The sequence below is a fragment of the Lactuca virosa genome, chromosome 2 (genome assembly GCF_052849685.1).
Source record: "Lactuca virosa cultivar CGN04683 chromosome 2, Lactuca_virosa_CGN04683_v6, whole genome shotgun sequence".
NCBI classification, from domain to species: domain Eukaryota; kingdom Viridiplantae; phylum Streptophyta; class Magnoliopsida; order Asterales; family Asteraceae; genus Lactuca; species Lactuca virosa.
This window is the reverse complement of record NC_136427.1, coordinates 276,782,459-276,804,548: the sequence shown is the minus strand read 5'-3', so window position 1 is coordinate 276,804,548 and position 22,090 is coordinate 276,782,459. Positions and strand designations below refer to the sequence as shown.

General features: G+C 36.1%; 1 protein-coding gene and 1 long non-coding RNA gene across 10 annotated transcripts; both read left to right on the top strand.

The window, feature by feature from the left end:
- The first annotated feature begins 590 nt into the window (after positions 1-590).
- LOC145161148 (uncharacterized) lies at positions 591-4,590 on the top strand. 9 transcript variants are annotated; one of them, XR_013738399.1, is made up of 7 exons: positions 593-2,121; positions 2,296-2,351; positions 2,487-2,570; positions 2,672-2,754; positions 2,901-2,950; positions 3,066-3,220; positions 4,028-4,590. It is a non-coding gene; the product is annotated as an uncharacterized LOC145161148 (long non-coding RNA). The 9 variants fall into 9 exon arrangements; XR_013738396.1 differs by having other exon boundaries at positions 594-1,754; positions 1,904-2,121; positions 2,296-2,570; positions 2,677-2,754; XR_013738397.1 differs by having other exon boundaries at positions 594-2,121; positions 2,296-2,570; positions 2,677-2,754; positions 4,028-4,205; positions 4,513-4,590.
- Positions 4,591-16,023: 11,433 nt separating this feature from the next.
- NIMIN-2 (NIM1-interacting 2) lies at positions 16,024-16,726 on the top strand. Its single transcript, XM_079080598.1, has one exon. It carries the CDS (start codon positions 16,219-16,221, stop codon positions 16,540-16,542), a length of 324 nt encoding a protein of 107 aa, XP_078936724.1. The 5' UTR covers positions 16,024-16,218; the 3' UTR covers positions 16,543-16,726.
- The last annotated feature ends 5,364 nt before the right edge of the window (positions 16,727-22,090 follow it).

Genomic DNA, 22,090 nt, shown 5'->3' with positions numbered 1-22,090 from the left:
GATAAAACATACCTGCAATGACAAACAAATAATTGAATAAAGTACATGGTTTTTCCAAATGAAATGTGTTTTTAATAAGAAAATGAAAATACAATGTCATAATTTGAAGACTTTTCAAAGTAAAATGCTTACAAAAGAAACAATATGTATTAGGGGCTGTTTGGTATTAACTTTAAACTCGGGGACTGTTTTGGTAAATAATATACTCATGGGTTGTTATAAAAATTATCCTTTTTCCAAACTAACCATCAACATTATCCTAATTTTAAATTTTAAAACATAATCATCCTAACTACATTTTTAAATTCAAAATTTAACAAATGGATAAAATCATTTTTATCTTATCCCTCTAAAACCAACTTGAATTCAATATATATATATATATATATATATATTATACCTTAATATATATATTTGGTCAAAGGCTGAAAAATTAAGAGGTACAAACCTTTATGCAACTTATACAATAAAGTTATGCAGTGAAAAAATAAAATTCTTAATTGGTCAATATATGTGTTAAACCTCAATTGATCTTGACTTGGTCTCCATTTCTTATCCATTCCCTAACAATTTTTTTTGAAAGTCGGCATTGAATGCGTTTGACTCGGATCGAGTTTGTTGAATCTGAGATCGTGGGAGATACTCTTGGAGTTTGGCCGGTCTCCTATGTATCCCTTATATCTTTCGTCTTTCTGTTGAACTTCTCCATCGCCTTCCTTCGTCTCCACACTCTTTCACCACCTTCGTCCATCTCTTTTCCTCCCTCTCTAACCTTAAACCAGACTAGATTTAAATACCCCTGACGACTGCCATCACAACATCTTTTACCACGGCTATCACCATAATCTACAACACCAAGGCAGATGGACCTCGACAAATGGAATTCTTTCTCAGCTTGATTTTATTGTCAATCGAGCCTTGGCTTTACATTTTTGTTTTCAGGTAGACAACATGGAAACCCACATCATCGGCTCTCTGTTTCACTCTCTCTCCAATCAAGCTAAGTTTTTATCTTCTTTGTTGAAATTTATATGTTTGAAGCTTTCTTTTGTGGCTGATGTTTATTTGTATGATGCTTAAGGCTTTGGTTCAGGTTTGATTCTTATCTTATGCTGCTTCCTTCTTTCTAAATCGCCTTATTTTTTAACAAAATTGAATCCGTATGGACCGATTCCTAGCACATATTGAGGGCTATAGCTATTTTGAAATTTGAATCCTCAAATTACCTCATGTCTCGCTCCATCCCTTTATAATTGATTACCAAATTATAGCAGAATCATCCGCTTTCTTCATCTTAGACACATCCAACTTTTCTTAGGTTTAGTTCCAGCCATCGTCAGCAACAACGGAGACCCACCCCAGTTTTCCGGCAACAACCGCTAACCGCCGCATTAGCCGACCACTACATTTCAGCCATAATCGCACCCCTACACTGCCATTTGCAGCCGTCACAGTCCTCCCCAGCCCACATCTCAGACAACCAACCCCAACCTTGAAATCGTTGCTACCACCGCCGTACCCCTGCATTACCAGGTATTTCATATTAGAAATCTCTTAGCCACCGACGCCGTTTTTCTCCATCTTCGCTGATTGGTCAGAGCATCGAATATTTACCGAGTGGATTATCTATTCCCAGTGGTTTATGTCTATTCCCAGTGGTTTATGTCTAATAATGTCCAGAAACATGAATGTTGAATCCTGATTTAAAACGCAGCCGCCCCATTTACTCATTGATCGATTTATGTTGAATCCTGGTATTTCCCCTTATCCGCCTTCATAATCTGGAAATGGACCAATCAATTTCACTCAGTTCTAAAATAGGCACAGTGTTCGATCATGTTATACATGTCGAATTCTCTTAGTTGTACAAACTAATTGATTTCTTGCTTCTCGGTCTGATCAGGTTAAGCCTTTAAAATCGATTTCTCAGTTCAAGGTACATACGAATCAAATTCATGCTCTCCCACGCCATCTCACAGCTTCATTTTCAACAATCCCACGTCGTCCCAAAACTTAGTATGAAGATGAGTTCGATTTTTGTTCCAAACATTACATATTTGGGAGTTAAATCGATTTCTCACTTGAAGGTGCACACTAAATCCGTCCCATAATTTCTCAGTGGTAGGAATCTTTTGACTTCTCAAATGTTTTATTTTGAAAATTTTATGCTTTACTTTATTCTTGGAATTGCTTGGAAATTATGTAATGCTTGGAATATATTATGTTTGGATCAAGTTTTGTTTTCATATGATTTTAAGCTTCGAATTCCTAGGATATTATGTGATTTTGGTACAGATTATGCTTGGAACAGATAATTCTTGGATCAAGTTTTGTTTACATCTCCATTTCAGGTTCTGATGTTCGTCTGTATTTCAAGTACCCATTTATATATTAAGTGGTTCATAGGTTCCGGTGTTTCATATTAAGTGGCTTATTTAATATTATGAATGATTTTTATATAATTTTGTTGTTTTATGGTTATACAGGAAGGCTCTGTAGATAGTAGGTTATATATGTTCCAAGATTCTATGATGTTTTGCAACAGCTAAAAGGGCACAAAAGGCACAAAGGTCACAATTTTACCAGTTTCTTTATTTCCCAATTTTATCATTTTGATGTATTTTTTAATTAATCAATATATTAAACCATGTTCTAATTTGGGATGTTGAAGCTCAGCCCAATGTGCATGTTGTCATGGGTTCCATTGAGTTCCGTCTTGATCTGGTGGGGATCATTGTACACAATCACAACACAGTTACAAAATCTTCACTTCCATCTTTTATCTTTCCTTTATGTTATCATCTTTCTTTATTGTAACATGCAATTATGGGTGTTGTTTTTCATATCAGTCTACATAATTATATCTATAAATAATTACTTTTATACCCTTCACCTTGCAGATTTTGACTGGTCATCAAGAAAATGCAGAATTTGTTCTTGCTATGATTGGGTAGATTTTTCTTTGTTTGGTTTCATGTATCTTGTAGTGGCTTTGGTTGTTTCTCTTTTCCAATGTTGGTGATCTTTTCCTATAAATAATTACTTTTATACCCTTCACCTTGCAGATTTTGATCGGTCATCAAGAAAATGCAGAATCCTGGTATTTCCCTTTGTGTCTTACATGCTTATGTTGAGGGCGATTATGGTTAATCTTCGTTGTTGTTGCCTTATGTTCATGGGATGCATTTGTTCGTTGGCTCTTTCTTTCTTCTAGCTATTGGTGAGTTTTTTGTTTTTTTTTTTGGCATGGTGGGTGGTTATGCCCTTGCTTTCTATGTGTTTCTACAGTGTGTTTTTTTGCTTCACTTCACAGATGATGTTTAGATAATCAGAAAGCAATTTTTTAATAAGAAATTATTTTGAGAGGAAACCTTAATGGGAATCTCAAGGTCGCATTTACCCTGTGTTATGAAATTTTTGCATAACCATCTCTATTAGCATCAAGAAGTTAAAACGTTTCATTTTGGTTTTGTAGAAATCAAAATGGCAGGGTTTTAGGAAGAACAATGATGAAATAACATGACAAGTACATGTGACATTTTGTGCAATATCTAACTTGTAAACTAACTATGAGGTGTCTAACTATTTATAATTCAGATGTTTTTTTTTCAATCAGAAGTAGGGAAGTAAGTTGCTATTACTTATGGCTAATCTCTTTCTCTTTCTTGACTCAAAGAGGTAAAACGCCCATATTACTCTCTCTACATGTGTGTGTGTGTGTATTTGTTTAGTTTATTGAGTTATTAACGAGTTTCCTGCCATAGGAATCATGATTAGTCAAATAATTTTCTGTATCAAGTTATACGAGAGTTAATGATAGATTCTATGATGTTTTGTTTGGAGTGTTTTGCCTTTTTATTAATCTTTTCTAAGCTGATAGCAAGTGATAATGTTGGAATTGTGTTACAACATAATATACTTAATATTTTTTTTGCCTTATAAAAGGCATTGTACTTTGAGAAAACTAATTATCAATACATTGCACTTCATTTTTGTTTCCTTACTAATATTGATGCATTTAATTTAGGCAATGTAATTATGAGGACAATTCCAAAATTTTCAAGCAACCCCTTTCATAAAGGCAATGTACTTATGGGGTTATACCAGAAATAACATCAGAATACTTTACTAAGTTTTCAAGCATACATCAGACCATAAAGTGTGTTTCCCCTACAAACAGGATTATCCTCATCCCATGCATGAAGGTAATATACTTATGGGGCTATCCCGAAAATAGCATCGAACTATTCTAAAGTGTTCAAGTATACATCAATAGAGTCTTGTGATGTGTACATGGAGCTGCAACTTCATGCCATATATATTTACATCCACAAACGCAGGGAGTTAGTGGCATGTATGTCCATGGTGCTTTTGATCCCAAGGTGTTGTGGGGAAACGCTATGTTTTCTTTATTATCAATAATGTGCTGATGGAACAAACTTTTAATTTTTACATAGTAATCTTGGGTGCTTCTTGATTCTAACTTGGATGTTGAGAATAATGATGTTTTAGGTGCACAAAAAAGCTACAATAAGAAATTTAGGGCATTCCATTCTGCAACGTTTCAATGCAAAAGGATCAATTTTACAATTTTACCCTTGGGGGTGCTCTTTTTCATCACAAGGTTTAAATTTAAGTTTGTCGCTTTCTCAAATTGGACGGATTTGCATTGTAGTTGATTTTAATGCTATCTGATGATGATTTTAAAATTTTGGACAAAACTATCCTTGCTTCAGGTTTTGATGTCTTCTATATATATTTGGATAGAGTGTAATATGGTATTTTTGCCTATATTAGACAATTTTGTCCCTAATGCTGATGTTATTGTTTCTGTTTTTTATGGGGATATTTCGGAATATGCCATCTTTTTTTTATCAATTTTTTACAACAAACTTTGATTGACTTACAGGTAATTAGAATATAGAAATTTATATGATAATATTTTTATTTATAGCCTTTTCATTTGTAAATTTTTCCTTTTATAGGTTTAACATTTAAATTTAAAATTTTTATTGTCTTTATCATTTTATTAAATCACTTTATCTTATAATTGTGATATATATATATATATATATATATATATATATATATATATATATATATATATATTGATTTTTGCTTCTCTTTTTAAGACTTCTATGTCCATATTATATTTCTATGTTAATTAACTTTTCTTTTAAAGTTGTACCAACATCGAATGCAGATTAATATATTAAATTTAGGTATTTATTAAACCACCATATATTGCGCTCAATAATGAATTTTGGTTTATACTATATTACTCTGAATATCATGTTAAATAATTATATGAAAACTTAATCTATTTTTCATTCAAACTCATGATGTTTTGTTAAATAAGTATATGAAAACTTAATATATTTTTGCAGGCTCTCATTCGAAAGTAAAATGTTATAACAATATGTATGGAAAAAAATTTATAGCATTGTACTTTTGAAGTATAACGGTTTAGTAAGGAAAATATAAATATAAATGGAAAAACGTTATAACATTATACTTTTAAAGTATGGGTAATTACAAAAAATGGCATTCTACTTTGAAAGATATTATGAACCATTTGGTGTTGTTTCAATAATACATTGAAAGATATTATAAACCATAAAAGCGACGAATACATTAAATAATACATTGGTCTTCGAAGAAAAAATGAATCAGTAACACTAATGCTTAGTGATAATTTCCAATACATTGTATCTTATTTTTAATATGATATGTTTCATAAAATAAACTAATCCCTAAATTGAAACTAATCATTGCTCGCCGAAATGAAATTAATTTTCGAAACAAATTATTCGCACCCGTCGCTTAGCGCGGGTAAACGGCTAGTATATATATATATATATATATATATATATATATATATATATATATATATATATATATATATATATATATATATATGACATATTCCGCCAAAAGCCACATTTACTTTTCATTCGCATCAATAGGCGTGGATGTGATAAAAACAATGACAAATATGACATATGGAGTACACTTTTTGTGTGAATGGAGGAATATATCATAGAATCGATCAGTTAATCCCAAGGGATGGAAAACCTCGGTACTTAAAGTTGTATTTTTACGATGCTGATTATGAGATGTCACATAGACTCAAATCGAAGAATATTGATAAACAAATTGCTCAAAAGTTGATCCGTGTTCTTGCCACAAACCCATACGTGCAAATATTTCGAAGACTTGCCGATCTGGGGCCGCTTGACAATTACAGAGTCACTTTGAATGCATCAGTAGAACTTGACCAAAGGGTATACAATAGATCGACCACATCCAAGGTACCATAATAATTATTGTCTACTAATTATAAAAAAATATATATCATGTATGACATACAACTGTATATATTACAAACCATATATAATCATATCGTTTCCATAATAAAAATTCCAGGTCGCTGGTATTCGGATTGAAGGTAACGAAAACATATCCGCATATAAACGAAGTATTATCATGTATTGCAGATCCGAAAAACCACGAACAATTCAATCTTACTGGGGATGTTATGATCCATTGTGTTATCCTTTATTTTTTCCTAATGGTGAGTCTGGATGACATTCTATTATCCCAAGACATGGATTTCCCATCAATAATATTATTAACGACGACGAAGACATCCAGGATGATTTAGAAGGTACATATATCATAAAATTTTAAATTTTAGTTAAATTAACAAAGATTACATGTTTGTACAAAATTTATTTTTTGTTCACGACATCAATATTGTGTGGACTCTAATACAAAAGGAGGGCGGAATATTGTAAGTATGCGGGAGTACTATTGCTATAAGTTTCAAATCCGGTCAAATTATAATGTAATTTTGTTGGGAGGGAGATTAGTACAACAGTTTATAGTAGATATCTACATCAAGATTGAGACTTCACGTTTAGAGTTTTGTAGAAAAAACCAGTCCAAAATAAGATTTTTCAACGAGACTACTTATATACCTCGCATGAAGTTGACCCCATCCGATAAAAAAATTAAATTCTGTTTTCAACATAGGCAATTCCCAATAGCAGTTTGTTTCGCTATGACCATTAACAAAATTCAAGGACAGTCATTATTAAATGTTGGATTATACTTGTATAAATCTGTTTTCGCCCATGGTCAGTTATATGTAGCTGTTTCTCGTGTAACAAGCAAAAAATGTTTGAAGGTACTCATATGTGACGAGGAATGTCGTTCAACTAATAAAACAAAAAACGTTGTCTACAAAAAGGTCCTGCAACGTTTATAGATATTTATCGATTTCAGTGTTTCTTCTTCACATTTCAATAATAACAATAGTCATAAACTTTCTTTTTTTTTTAATTATTATGCAATATATATAAATGTTTTTTTATTTTTTTAATACGTTCCCCGTGTTTAACGCGGGTTATAATCTAGTAATATATTAAAAGACATTAATAGTATTTTTTTTATCAAACTTAATTTTTCTTTTTTCGCCCTACGTCATTTTCCCTGTTAAAAGATGTTGACTTAGAAAAAAGATGCATATGGTCTTGTAGGAATTCCAACAAACACATGATACGCAATTCAAAGTAACAAAACAATAAAATTTCAAAACTGAGAACTTACGTTACTATCTCACCTAATCCTGCCATTGTCCTCAAATAAAAATAAAAACTTCCAATTAAATATTCTCGAAGATCAATATTGAAACTATTATTAGTCCTCTCGAAAGTCGAAAGTCGAAACTACCTAGCAAAAATCAAAATACGTTGAGATTAAAAATAAATAAATCAAAATAGAAATCACCGACAGTCTTGAAAGTGAAAACCATTAAAAGTTAAAAATTAAAGTAAAATTCGAAAACTTTTTGAAACGTGATATATGCGCTAGCAATCGATTTTGTGTCGTCAATTTTATATGATAAAAAACAGTAAGATAAATTAAAAATTAAAATAATAATAATAATAATAAACATGGGAATCTGAATTCTGAAAATATGGCATGCGGAACCTTTTTCATTTATTTATCACAGAAACGTTGTGTCGTCAACCGACTGGTTATCTTTTTGTAATATAACACGAGGTTGCTTCTAGGAAAACACCGTCTCCACAAAAATACTTAATAAAAGTAATAAAAAAATAAAAACCAATCATAAATTTATAAGATTATTCTCTGTCTTTCAATAAACTATTTTACACAAACATCAAGTATAACTGTGCATTAATTTAGCCTTTTAGGAATTGTTCATCAAAATGTATATTAGTTTGTTGTGGTTTGTTACGGCTAAAATTAGTTTGTTGTGGTTTGTTAAGTCTAAAAGTACTTTTAAATGTTTTAATATAATTACATAAAATAACCGGTTTTGATAACTGTTTTTTTGTAATTTAGTAAAGCTAAATTTTATCGGTAAATCTCCAGAAAAGTCTCAATATTTACGGAAAAAAGTTACACTTTAGTCCAAAGATTTTTTTTTTTGAACGAAAAAGTCCTGAAAATCGGCAAAAATTTACAGTTTGACCATTTTTGACCAGTTGAAAACGGTACCAAATTAATTTGGGACTATTTTGTAAACTAACCCAAAATATTGAGACTTTTCTGTAAACAAAAATATTATATCTTCTCTGTAAACAAAAATATTATGATTTTTCTGCAAACAAAACCTTTATTATTATTATTATTATTATTATTATTATTATTATTATTATTATTATTAGAAAAAACATCATAAATGGTCATTATGGTTTCTCAAAATCTGAAGTTTAATCTCAGTGGTTTAAAAACATCATAGATAGTCTTTATGCTTTCAAAACTTTTAACGATTGGTCCTTATTGCTAACTCCGTTAAGTTTGTTCGTTAACTGCATGACATTTTCGTAATTTCACTACCACATGGACCATTTCTGATGTTTTTTCTTATTCTATAAAAAAAAAATAAAAAAAAATAATATGTAGAGGGTCTCTCTATCTCTCTCTCTCTTACACTCTCAAAATACTCAATCTTTATGTTTTTTAAACAATTTAAACTTAGAGTTCTAATTCTCCTTTCTCCTCCACCTCATGATCTATATCTATAATATGTCAAACAATTTAAACTTAGAGTTCTAATTCTCCTTTCTCCTCCACCTCCACCCTTAAACAATGTCATTATTTTTTTCATTTAAATGTATTTATATGTTTTATTAACAATATTAATAATACAAGTTCAAAAAGTAGTATTCTTATTTATATTTTTAATAATAATAATAATAATAATATTAATAATATTAATAATAATATTAATAATAATAACACCAATAATAATAATAATAATAATAATAATAATAAGGGTCTTATTTGCAGAAAAGTCTTAACATTTTTTACAGAAAAGTCCTAATATTTTATTTACAGAAAAGTCCCAATATTTTGGGTTAGTTTACGAAATAGTCCCAAATTAATTGGGTACCGGTTTCAACCGGTCAAAAATGGTCAAACTGTAAATTTTTGCCGGTTTTCAGGACTTTTTTGTTCAAAAAAAAATCTTGGGATTAAAGTGTAACTTTTCCGTAAATATTGGGACTTTTCTGGAGATTTCCCAATTTTATCTGGTGGAAACCAAGTACTTTTTTGGTTTTTACCATGGAGGCATGGAGTAACCCTTAATTGAAAAGAAAAAATCATATATTTCTTTATTAAACGTTAAATTTTCATATCAACTTGACCTAATTACTAACTCATATATTTACTTTTTATAAACTTATAAAATATTATATTTATCTAATCCTTATTTTTAATTTTTTTAAATATTTTATAATCATTTTTATTTTTGTCAATTGACCATTATACCCATTTTATAATTGAAACCCATACTTATCTTGAAGACTAGAAAATTGGTCGGGAGTGGGAGTAACAATGATCAGAGAATCCATGACAAGAAGAAGAATCGAGAAAAAGAGTTGTTAAAAAAAGAAGAATGTCAAATGACAACACTTTGTTCCCTTCATCATTTGTGTTGCTTAGAACTCTACTCATGATGTGTTTGTGTGTGTGAAGACCTCTTGTTCCTTAGATCGGTTACCTTGGCCTTGGGTCATTCATGATTCTGTCTGTGGGACGTCACCTAGTTCCCTTGATCGTTTGACTTTCTTGGGGAGAAGAAAAAAAAAGAAAAGAACCAGAAAATATAAAGAATGCCCTGAGCAGAAAATTTGAAAACCCTAAAAAACAATGATAGTAACCGACGTCACGTTCTGGGAAACTGATGTATTGTGCAAGCAAAACAACGAGAACCAAACGAAGAGACAAACATGGCCCGAGCTAGCCTCGGTCATTACAACTAAGCAAGCCTACTGTCACAGTCTTAAATTCAGCACTTTTCCTTGCATGTACGGCGTCTCGAGGTTCCAGTTAGAACCACGAGACCAGCCTACCCAGATACACATGTCAAATGGTTTTGCCCTGTCATGGGCTCATCAGGGAGGCGATATTAGTCCCTGACTAGTGTGTCTAACCCGCGACAATCCCCTTCACAGTCAAGCCTTCTAGCATTTGCAACTCGGCTAGACAGAAGCGACTAGACTAACAACACCCTCATATGCTAATATGGCCCCTATATATCTCAATGGCAAGCTAACCAGCGAAATAGTCTTCTTTCTCTTTGGTCTTCACAGTCACACCAACTTTTGGTTGTGACATTCTCCCACCGCCAAAATATAGCATGTTACGTGTGGCAGGAGAAGAACTCTTGTCCCTTCCAATCTCGATCAACATCACGTAGAGTTGCGCACCGTACTCCCTGATCCCAACCACCCACACATAGGATCAGAATCCACGACATGTGGCGACCCCCATCTACTCTTAGACTTACGCAAGGAGGCGTAGCGGTCCTCGACAGGTCGCCCCTTTAGGCATCCCGCCTGCTAGTCCGCCTCTATGGACCCCACGAAAGTGCGCAACTGACTCAACGTATGTCATATTTGCTCGAACGCGGCTCTAATACCACTTGTCACAAACTTAAATTCAACACTCTTCATTGCCCGTGCAGCGTCCCGAGGTTCCAACTAGAACCACGAGACCAGCCTACCTAGATACACATGTCAGTTGGTTTCGTCCTGCCATGGGCTCATCCGGGAGACGGCATTAGCTCCTGACCAATTATGTCTAGCCTGTGATGGTCCTCTTCATAGTAAAGTCGTCTAACATTTATGACTTGGCCAGACGGAAGCGACTAGACTAACAACGCCCTCACTGACTAATACAACCCTTATAGATCTCAATGGCAAGCTAACCAGCGGCATGGTCTTTGTCACACCCCAAAACCGGAACGGCGGAAACGTTTTGGGGTGGAGGACGTCATGTTTAGTATCACAAGTCATGCATCATAGTAAGCAAAGTAATTTACAACCATTTCATTAGAAAGAAAGTGTTTACAAAGTATGTGATTCACATAATATAGAATACATAGCAAATAAAAAAAAGACATGAAGTTATACTGCTCCATCTTCTGAATCCCAGTGCGCGTACCTGTCTACTGGTCTCCTGAGAATACAAATTATTTTGAAAGCGTAGATCAACATTTAAGCTGGTGGGTTCATAAGATTTTAGTGATGTAAGTAAGTTGTAAGAAAGTTGTAGTAAGTTTGTAAGTTCTGTTTAGAAAAGTTTGCATGTTCCTCCAGAAAATCCTATATTTCCTGCTTTGATGAAAGATAAGTAAAAATGACTCTACAATCCTTTCTATGAGTACTAAATGGATACAAGTTATATAAAACTCAGAGTAAACAATCGGTTGTGTGTATCTGTCCTAAGCCCACAACCAAACAAGGAACAGAGAATGAGGCGGAAGACATACATCCCGTTATTTGTTAGGTCATCGTTGTATATAACCCTGGCGTATCCACTTGGTACTCACGGAGTTAACTGTAATAGTTCCTTTATATTTGATGAAAAGATTCTTTAAGAAAACCCTTATTTCTTTTAATAAAAATGGTAACCACAGTGGTTCCTTCTATAATCACTTAGTTTATACTAGCTATATATAATCTAATATCGAACAGATAGTTGATTGTATGAATCTGCCCTAAGCCCACAACCAAACAAGGAACAGGAAATGAGGCGGAAAGCACACATCCAACTACCTATCAGATATTAATTATATATAACCTTGATGTATAAACTAAGGTATTATAGAATTAACCACCTAAGGTCCTTGAAGTTATACTGGTTTAATAAAATGGATTAAACCCTTTACTGGGTAAGTTTCTAGTTTTGTATACCAAAAATTCTTATTTGAAAAGTGTGTTTTGTACTAGAAAACGGTGCATGGAATTAGTGTACTATGACCTGGCCCATACCTGGTACCCCTTATGATTACTTGGTGTATACGGAACATATATATAGCTAAGATCGGATAGATAATAGGCTGGGTGAATCTTCTCTAAGCCTACAACCAAACAAGGAACAGGAAATGAAGCGGAAAGCACACATCCTACTGCCTGTCGGATCCGATTAATATATATCCCTGAATGCATACACTAAGGAATCATAAAGTTAGCATTATAGACCCCCTTTCTACTGAATGTACTAGACTCGACTGTTCTGATTGTCGATTGTAAAATGTAAGTTTTCCCTAGTTTATAACTATCTTGACTCGAAAATAGTTTGCATTAACTTTCAAGTGGAACTGTCACAAAATGAAAGTAATGGGAAAATATAAGTACACAGTTGTCTTTTGAATTGACATCCTGCAATACTGATTACCTTAAAACATGTTTGTTTTATTAAGGTCATAATGTGATGAATAGTCCCCATACTATACGCTCTCCCTGCAAGAGATTCTGGGAACCAAACGCGACTGCAGCAAACCGGTTGCTGAGCCGTGAAGTAGGCTCACATTAAAGTTATACGATCATGTATACCCAATTTTACTATCATCTTTTGTTTAGAACAATGAGTTAGTGATTCATTGGTATACTTAGATCCTGTAGTTGTTCTTATGCTATAACATCTTAGTATGTTCGTTCTGTTATAGTATCTTAGTATGTTCTCTTTGTTATAGTATATAGTATGTCTCTCTGATGCACTGTAACTACCTTCATGTTTCTTTTTATAGTATGTTCTCCATGTTATCGTGTATTGTATCTACCTCCCTGATTCTCTTTATAGTATGTTCTAGCATCTAGTATGAACTGAACCTCTAAACTATACCCCTTATAGTTTACTAGTGTTTTACTTGAACTGTTACTGAAAATACTCATTTTTCTACTAAGTTATGATTGTACTTTAAAAACGGAGTTTTGTTAAACTATAAAGTAACATAACTTTACAAGAGTTTTTGAAATGTTTTGATCACTTATAAAAGACATAAACAATCTTTTGAAAGATGTTTTATAACAAATATTTTTCACAATTATCATTGTGTTCAACTTGTATTCCCCCCCCCTCCCCTTAAAAGCATTTAAAACAGTTAAAATATTCATTATAGGGGTATGGACTCACCTTATGTGGGTGATTCAAACGAATATGCGCGTAAGGATGAGAAGTTCCACGAATGAAGTCCCGAGACACAACGAGTCCTAAATGACATATTATGGCATATATTGGCATAAATATAGGGTTTAGAAGCAACCACATGCAAGGAAACACCTTTAGGGACTAGGAAGCACTTGGACCAAGTGTTAGAATCACATGTGACTCATCTAAGGGGAGTGTACGACCACAATGAGGAGTGTGCGGGCATGGGTGTACGTCCATGGAGTGTGCGGCCGTACACTCATGGTAGTAAGTGCACAAAAGTGTTTTCTAATGATAGGGAAGCTTGTGGGACAATTGCTCATCAAGTGTTGAAGCTAGGATTGCACTTTGAAGGCCCTTTAGGGGTGTTTTGAGGGGTGTACGGCCACACATGGGTGTACGGCCGTACACTCCTTATGTTATTGAGTTCTAGACATTTTTAGGGTGTTAATCTAGTGTTCTTATCAAGTTCTAAGCATAGGGAAGGAGTACTTTCGATCTGGAGGCTCAAGAAGGTTCACAATCACCAAGAACAAGTTTGTGTTCTTGGTGTTCTTGGTGAAATGGATGAAGATTTGAAGATCTATTCAAAAGATGATTTCAAATGGATGAAATCAAAGGGCGTTACTAGGGGAATAAGGATAACAACAAATCAAAACGGAAGAAAGGATTACATTCTTAAAGATCGGGTGAAAGGCTCGATGATAGTTGAGAGAGAAATCGATGTTCTTGACTTGGAAACTGAGGAAATGGCTTGGAAATGGAAGGATATCACTCTTATGGAGGGGGTGTACGGCCAACATGGGTGTATGGCCGTACACACATGTGTGTACGGCCGCACACTCATGTGTACCGTCGTACACTCCCTCAAATGGAGTGTAGGGCTTGATTTCAAGGCTAGGAACTTACGCGACCGAATCCTATACTCAATGTTTGAATGTACTGAGCTTTGAACCCTTAAACAGACTCTAACCAAGGGTAATTGATAGCAGAAACGAGTCTGACACTTGGTTAAGTTGAATGGCTGAACTTACAAGGTAAAAATTTTCAGGTTGTCACAGTCTTCTCTCTTTGGTCTTCACGGTCACACCAAGTTTTGGTCGTGACACTACGCCATAATGGCTAAGACTAGGGGACTTGATAACGTGCCTCCTAGCCACGTCACAAAGGCTAATAGTGCTTATGCCAAATCCCTCAAAACAGACACAACCTTCACCATCCTAGCATGACCCGCAGCAACAACATTTTGGCAACCCTGTTGGCTAGCAATAGTTACAGCACGCCTCTGTCATTCCCCGCTACCCGACGTCCATCCTAGAACACCCTCAGTTAAGTCTCCAGGCGACAAAAGAGCACATGCAGTCTCTAGTGATAGTGGTGCATGCGTCACTATCACCGCTAAGCCAATCACAGCTCAACACATGAGACAAATGTACGATCCACCAATCAACGTTACTGCCCCGATTCGGGTCTGATACCCCTGTCTCCTATAGTGGGATATGTGTCAAACGCATCACTATAAAAGGTCGCATGCCTTTAACAGTAAAAGGATTTCATCCTCTACTCTCTAAATACTCATATTTTCACCTCCACCAGAGACTAACTTAATCGTCGGAGCGTTCTCTCGGGACTTCCTTCCGAAGCACGGCTAACTAACCCTTTTTTTATTGTGATTTAGGTCTCTACCTCATCACGACGTTCCACTAACGGAGTTGACCCAAAGATCAACTTCACATCAGTGGCTATCCTACATTGCCAACCGACGTCATTACCCTACACATACCTTGGTCTTCCCATCTGAAAGAACATATCTTTAATACAAAATTCGAAGCTGGTGATCGACAGGTTCCAATCTAGACTTACACTCATCAAAGTGGTGCTTGGGAGCCTTCTAATTTATTTCTTTTGTTTGTTTAAAGCTCCTATTTGAGTCATTGATGAACTGGAACGTGTTCGGAAAACCTTTCTTTGGGTGGAAATTCTTCAAACAAATATATGTTGGGTGTCGTGGGAAAAAGTTATGGCGCCAAAAATCTAACGAGGGTCACGGTGTGGGTAGTTTGATTGCCTCGAATGTCTCTCCAACTTGCTAAATGGTGTTAGAAATATAAGAATGACCCGTCAAAACATTGGGCAGGAACAATTAGGGCTATTCATGATAGCAACTGGACTTGAAAATTCATCTCATTCAAATTAGAGATTTCTAGTGTTTTCCAAAATCGGGTCGGATCTATCAAATATTAGGTTTTGGTGTGAGTTGATTTCCTTTAATCATACAACAATAGTTTCTCTTCCCAATTTGAAGAGAAGATCCTGTAACTTTACTTTCCAATTGATCCACTTTAATTGCTCACTGTAGCCCTAGTCATTTAAAAATCTTTGGTGCGTTTAAAAAAAATAAAATCAAATTTGTCTAGTTGCTGGGTCCGTCCTGGGTGCTTATGACAGCACTATGACGTCATCTAAATTCGTAGTATCGTCGTCACCTGCTGTTCATGGAGACCAGAAAGGCGGAAAGTCTATTTATTTAGAATATTTTATGGTCCACACCAAAGCCTTTTATAACAAAGATAGTTGTTAGACATAGAGATGCGTGATTTGTATGTGTGAGAGTCGTAATTGCAAAGAAACTATGGGGATCGGAGAATATATATAAACCAATAATACACCCATGTGATATGTGAGGAGCTCGTTTATATTAAGAGGGAGGTTTTGGTGAGAATATAATAGAATTATTGTTAGGGCATGGAGAGAGATCAGAAGAAGCGGAGTAGGGCGGTGGATGGCGGTAGCGGAGGAGGTGGACATCGGAAGAAAGAAAAGGATGGGAAGGGGAAGATTGTAGAGATCGATTCGGTGGTGGTGCCTCCTCCGACGGAAGATGAGGTAGATGAATTTTTTGCTATTCTGCGACGGATGCGGGAGGCGGTGAAGTACTTCGAGAAAGGTAACGTTGGATGTAAATTATCGGATCCATCACGAGAACCTGATGATGGTTTAGCTTCTGTGAACAAAGGAACGAACGTTGCACTTTTGGATCTGAATACCGTTCCTGACGAGGGAGAATAGCATCTTCTACGGTGGCGCGTGGGGTTTGTCTTTGTTAACTGCGCTCGTGGCGCGTCTTAGTTTAAGCCTTGCTGCCTGGCTTCGCTGGCTATCTTGCGCTCATGTAACTCACCTGGTCGGGTCATTCGGCTGGGTTTTGACCCAGAATGTTAAAAAATATGAAATATTTTGTTTTCTTTGTTAATTTTTCTACACATGGCTCATGTATGTGTAATTTGATTAAAAAAAAGGTACCCATCAACGGGCCGGTAAGGTAAATTATTTTGCCTTGGAAGATGATAATTGACGATGATTATAGCTGAGTCTTTATGTATGTATTTTTATATTTTAAATTAAATGGTAGAACGAGAATGCAAGGAAAAGATGATCGAAAATAAGGAAACAGATCGCATATTGCTTTATGGCGAACAAGATATCTTTCAATAATGAATGATTAAGATTTTTAATTATTGTACTTGATTTTGTTTTTAAAAAAAATATAATTTTACAATGAAAATAAAAATATCATACTTTTAGCGGAACTTAAACATTCCTCAAAGTTGTGTTAATTATTTTCATAAAATTACAACTAATAATTAACAATTTCTTTACGTTCTTTATCTTCTAATTACATTTAATCGATCATTAAAATTTTTGTTTAGGTTCTCGATATAATATTTGGGTAGATTTCAACTGACTAAACTGATATTAAATCATACATCGTCTCTTGTGACATTCAAAAAATCTAATCACTAAAATGGAGGATTATACATGGGTTAAAAACCCATTTTCAAGCCTCATTGGTGCAAATCATACACTTCTTTTTCTGTCCGTCAGGTGTTCGATAAAATGTCTAAAATGTTTTTTTCAAGTGGTGTTCGATAAAATGTCTAAAATGTTTTTTTTCAAGTGTTGCAGCCATTTTAGGACCCAAAAAGATGTAGTCTCTTCTGAGGTGGTTTTTCATTGTGCACTCCAACCTTTTGTTGGAATGTCACATTTTAATTTGGATTTTTGCTTCTCATTCCGAGCCTCCCCTTGAGGCTTTAATAAGATTTGTTTATATGTTTATGGCGTCTTCTCATACATATGCGAGCAGAACTTGGCCGTGTCCTTTTCGGGGGTTTCATTGCTGCCCGAACGGTGAAGTGGGTGGTAAGGGGATATCTCGTATGATTTCTCATATCAAAAGTTTGCACCTCTCTACGGATGAGCGTAGAGCTGTGTTGCGAGATGTTATTTCTTTAGACCTTGGACTGTTTATGTTAGTGACAGCAACATTGAAGGAGTTTGGTCAATGGATATGTGGAGAATGTGAGTCTCCATGCCCTAAGTCGCTCGTGTCAACACTCAGGTGGTCTTGTTAAATTTAATGGTGATGTTGATGACATGAGCGGACATATTGTTGGAATTCAAAAACCGCCACCCAATGAACCGGATGCCAACCTCAATGAGGGGTTGGTGTTGGATGCTCAGCTCCTTGATCTTGTGTTTAAGCTACCTATCACCACAGTCAAAAGCATCCCTCATAACTGTCGCATGGCTTTCTCTCAGGTTTTGAAAGCAACCCTTTCCAAGGTTGCTGCTCATCCCGGGTCCATTGAAGCGTGGGTTACATTGTTAGTTCTTCCTAGGTGTACTCTTCAGGTGTTCAGGCCCAAGAATAGACGAGAAAGTAGGTCTGGGAATAGGAAGTCCTTGCAACATCGTAACATCTTAAGCTCATTAGCTACTTAGGGTACAGAAAATGGTATAGCCAAGCTTATTAAAAACTTGGTTGGCAATGTAAGGATGGAGCAACAAGGCAAAAAAAAAGAGTACATTCAGGAGGATAGAACACGGGGTGACGCTAACGTCAGACAATGTCTTCGTAAGGTTGCTGATGGGCATTTCACAGCAGCAGTGGAAGTATTATGTTCCTCGAGGGTTGCTCCATACAGGGATGCTACCACGAAGGCATTGGAGGATAAGCATCCACACAAGCCACCACCATCCATGCCGAGTACCATATGTTCAGTACCTCCCCTTGTGGTTGATATTGACAGTGTCATTGGGGGCATTAAATCATTCCCTAAAGGAACCTCGTGTGGGAGAGATGGGTTGAGAGCTCAACACATTTTAGATGCTCTTTGTGGAGAAGGTTCAGCAATTGCCAAAGACCTCCTATGTTCTATCACATGTGTGATTAATTTATGGCTAGGGGAGATGCCCTTCGAGTTTGACGGAGTTTGTTGCCTCTGCTCCTCTTACACCGCTTCTAAAACCTGACAAGGAAATACGACCTATTGCAGTAGGAACTATATAGAGACGTTTGGTTTCCAAGCTGGATATGAAAGGTGTTGGTAAAGAAATGGCCAAGTATCTCAATGATTTTCAATTCGAGGTCGGGATGTAAGGTGGCGCTGAAGCTGTATTACATAGCGCCAATAGGGTGTTGAGTGAACGCCACAATGACATGTCTCTTTCCATGCTTATTGTGGACTTCTCTAATGCATTTAACCTTGTTGACAGATCCACATTACTTCATGAGGTCAGATTGAGGTGTCCTTCTATATCTTTGTGGGTAGAATTCCTATATGGTCAAACAACAATGTTATATCTAGGGGACACGCATATTTGGTATTCTACTGGAGTTCAACAAGGAGACCCCTTGGGACCACTTCTCTTTGCCCTTGTGTTGCACCCGCTCTTGCATAATATTAGAGACAATTACAAGCTTCTTCTCCATGCATAGTACCTGGATGATGACACACTTATTGGAGATTCTGAGGAGGTGGCCAAAGCCTTAGACATCATTAAGGCTATTGGCCCAAAATTGGGCCTTCAGTTGAATATCAGTAAAACCGAGCTCTTTTGGCCCTCGTGTGATGGAAGGAAGCTGCGTGAGGGGCTATTCCCGGTTGGCATCGGGAGGCCGCCATTGGGGGTGAAACTTCTCGGGGGAGCTGTTAGCAGAGATGCTAGTTTCATTAGCAACTTAGCCATAAAGAGAGCTGAAGGCGCTGTAAATTTGATGCGCCTTCTTCCACAATTGTCTGACCCACAGAGTGAGCTACTTCTACTTCGGTCTTGTATGGGTATTGCTAAACTTTTCTTTGGGCTGAGGACGCGCCAACCCGTTCATATGGAGGAGGTGGCGTTGTTATTCGATAATGGATTACACGCGGCGATTGAAGACATTTGTGGTTTGTGGTGGCCCCTTCTTTGGCGACTTACAGTGGCGACTTGCTTCCCTACCCATTTGGTTTAGTGGTTTGGGTTTATACTCGGCAGTAGAGGCTACCTCATATGCTTTTGTTGCCTCAAGGGCCCAATCTTGGGTATTGCAAGACCACATCTTAGGGGATAGCAAGATTTATGGTATGGATTCTGATTATGCTTGTGCCTTAGATTCTCTTCGTAACAAGCTTCCGGACATTGACCTTAGCAGTTTTACTACTAAGGACATCGCCCCCTAAATCCCAGAATACACTGGCGAGTGCCCTTTTTAGTAAAATTATCCAAGATATGGAAGTGAATTTCAATATGACGGCTCGGCAGAAAGCAGTTTTCCAGTGTTTACGTGCACCACATGCTCAAGATTTTCTTCTAACTATCCCTATAGATGGGATTGGCCAACATATGTCTCCGGTGGAGTATCGTACCATCCCCAAATATCGACTCATGATTCCAATATTCCCAGCCGATGGGATATGTCCGGTGTGTCGCAAGGCATGTTTGGACTCTTTCGGCGAGCATGCCGTTCATTGCAAAGAACTCCCGGGGTTCAAATATAGGCACGATATGGTTAGGGATGTTTTGGTCGACATATGTAAGCGTGCCGGGGTTTCCGCCAAGAAAGAGACTCCTGTGAATTTCCTGACTGACCCGACAGAAGGAAGGTCAACCCTTAGACCATCTGACGTTTTGATTTTTGGATGGGTTGGAGGGAAACACGTATGTGTGGACCTTACAGGGGTATCCCCTCTCGTAAGCTTGAGGGCCGGGGGTTTCACGATGGGACAGGCTGCATTAAAAGCTGCTACATGCAAGGTCACCAAACATGAGAAACCGTGCATGGAAAATCAACACACGTTCATACCATTTGCATTTGATACGTTTGGTTTCCTTGCGTCGGATGCTGTGGAGCTTCTTAGTAGACTACAACGGATCATGCATGGCAATGTTATATCCCCTAGATCTATGAATGTAGTCTTCAAAAGAATTGACTTTACCATACAAAAGGACTTAGCGGCGCAACTTGTTGCCCGTTTGTCTTCTCATTCGTTGTATGATGATAACTAAAAATCTGATTATTTATATTTAAAAAATTACATAGTTTGTTGTTCATTCACGTCTATTTGTATTTTTCTATGGCATTGCCTTTATTATCCCATCTTATACGACCAGTCTTAAATGCATTTTAATAGTGTATTAGAACACATAATAAAAAATTACCCACCTATAGAATACAATTAATAGTGTAATGATAACACATAATAATAAAAATACTCACCTATATAATACAATTAATAGTGTAATGAAAACACATAATAAAAAATGTTTATATATATATATATATATATATATATATATATATATATATAGAGAGAGAGAGAGAGAGAGAGAGAGAGAGAGGATCATTTGAGAACTCATAGTGTCCCGAGAACCCGAGAACTAAAGGTGGATCGTTAGATCAAAATCTTAAATGGTTTGGATTGATCATGGCATAATTGTAATTATCTTTTGTTTCAATGGCATCTTAGACATTTTATAGATAAACTGAAGGGCATATTGGGAATTAAAAATGTCATCCATAATAATTAATTTAACAAATTAAAAAACCCATTTTTTCTCACAAATACACGTACGTCTTCCCCTTTTCTCTCTCATCTCTCATCTCTCTCATCTCTCAGCCTCTTCACAATCACGACTGCCTCCCCACTCCATCCTCCGCCTCCTTCTGACGAATCTCTTCCTGCGCGATCTCTCCACCGCCGATTCCTACTAAAATTACCACCACATTCAGCATCGAGCTCGATGCACACAGTAAGGTTCAACGATCAATCCAATGATTGCACCCAGATATCAGCGATGATCTCTCGCATTCTCCTTCTGCGCCGCCTTCTGATCGCAACTAAAATCCGACGGAGTTGGCGAATACGATGTTGCGAACGGCGTCAGAATCATCGAACGTTGCCTCTCCTCTTTCTCCAAATATACTTGTTCACCACATTTGTGTGCCTCTATGCCTCTATTCTGATCTCGTTTCACCGGAAACCATTTGATACCAGATCCCGTTACACTAATCGTTGCTGCTATTGAATTTCACATCATTGTTGAGCCGACACAAACGTTTCTACTTCCTCCACTGGGATACGACGTCATTGGAATCCAAAGACGATGGAGGCATGAAAAATACATGTTTGATTTACAATTCGTTCACAATCTGGTTTGTTATGATCTCGATTTTTTTGTTTCATGGAAATTGTTCCTTTTTAAGTCGACCTGTTGCTTTTGATTGAGAATCGATCATCTGGATTGAAATTTTTATACATTCAGAATTTGTTCTGGTTTGATTAGTGGCGAA

What these genes read in the sequence shown, in the direction of transcription:
- NIMIN-2 (XM_079080598.1), top strand. Translation starts at nt 16,219, where the DNA reads ATGGAGAGAGATCAGAAGAAGCGGAGTAGGGCGGTGGATGGCGGTAGC.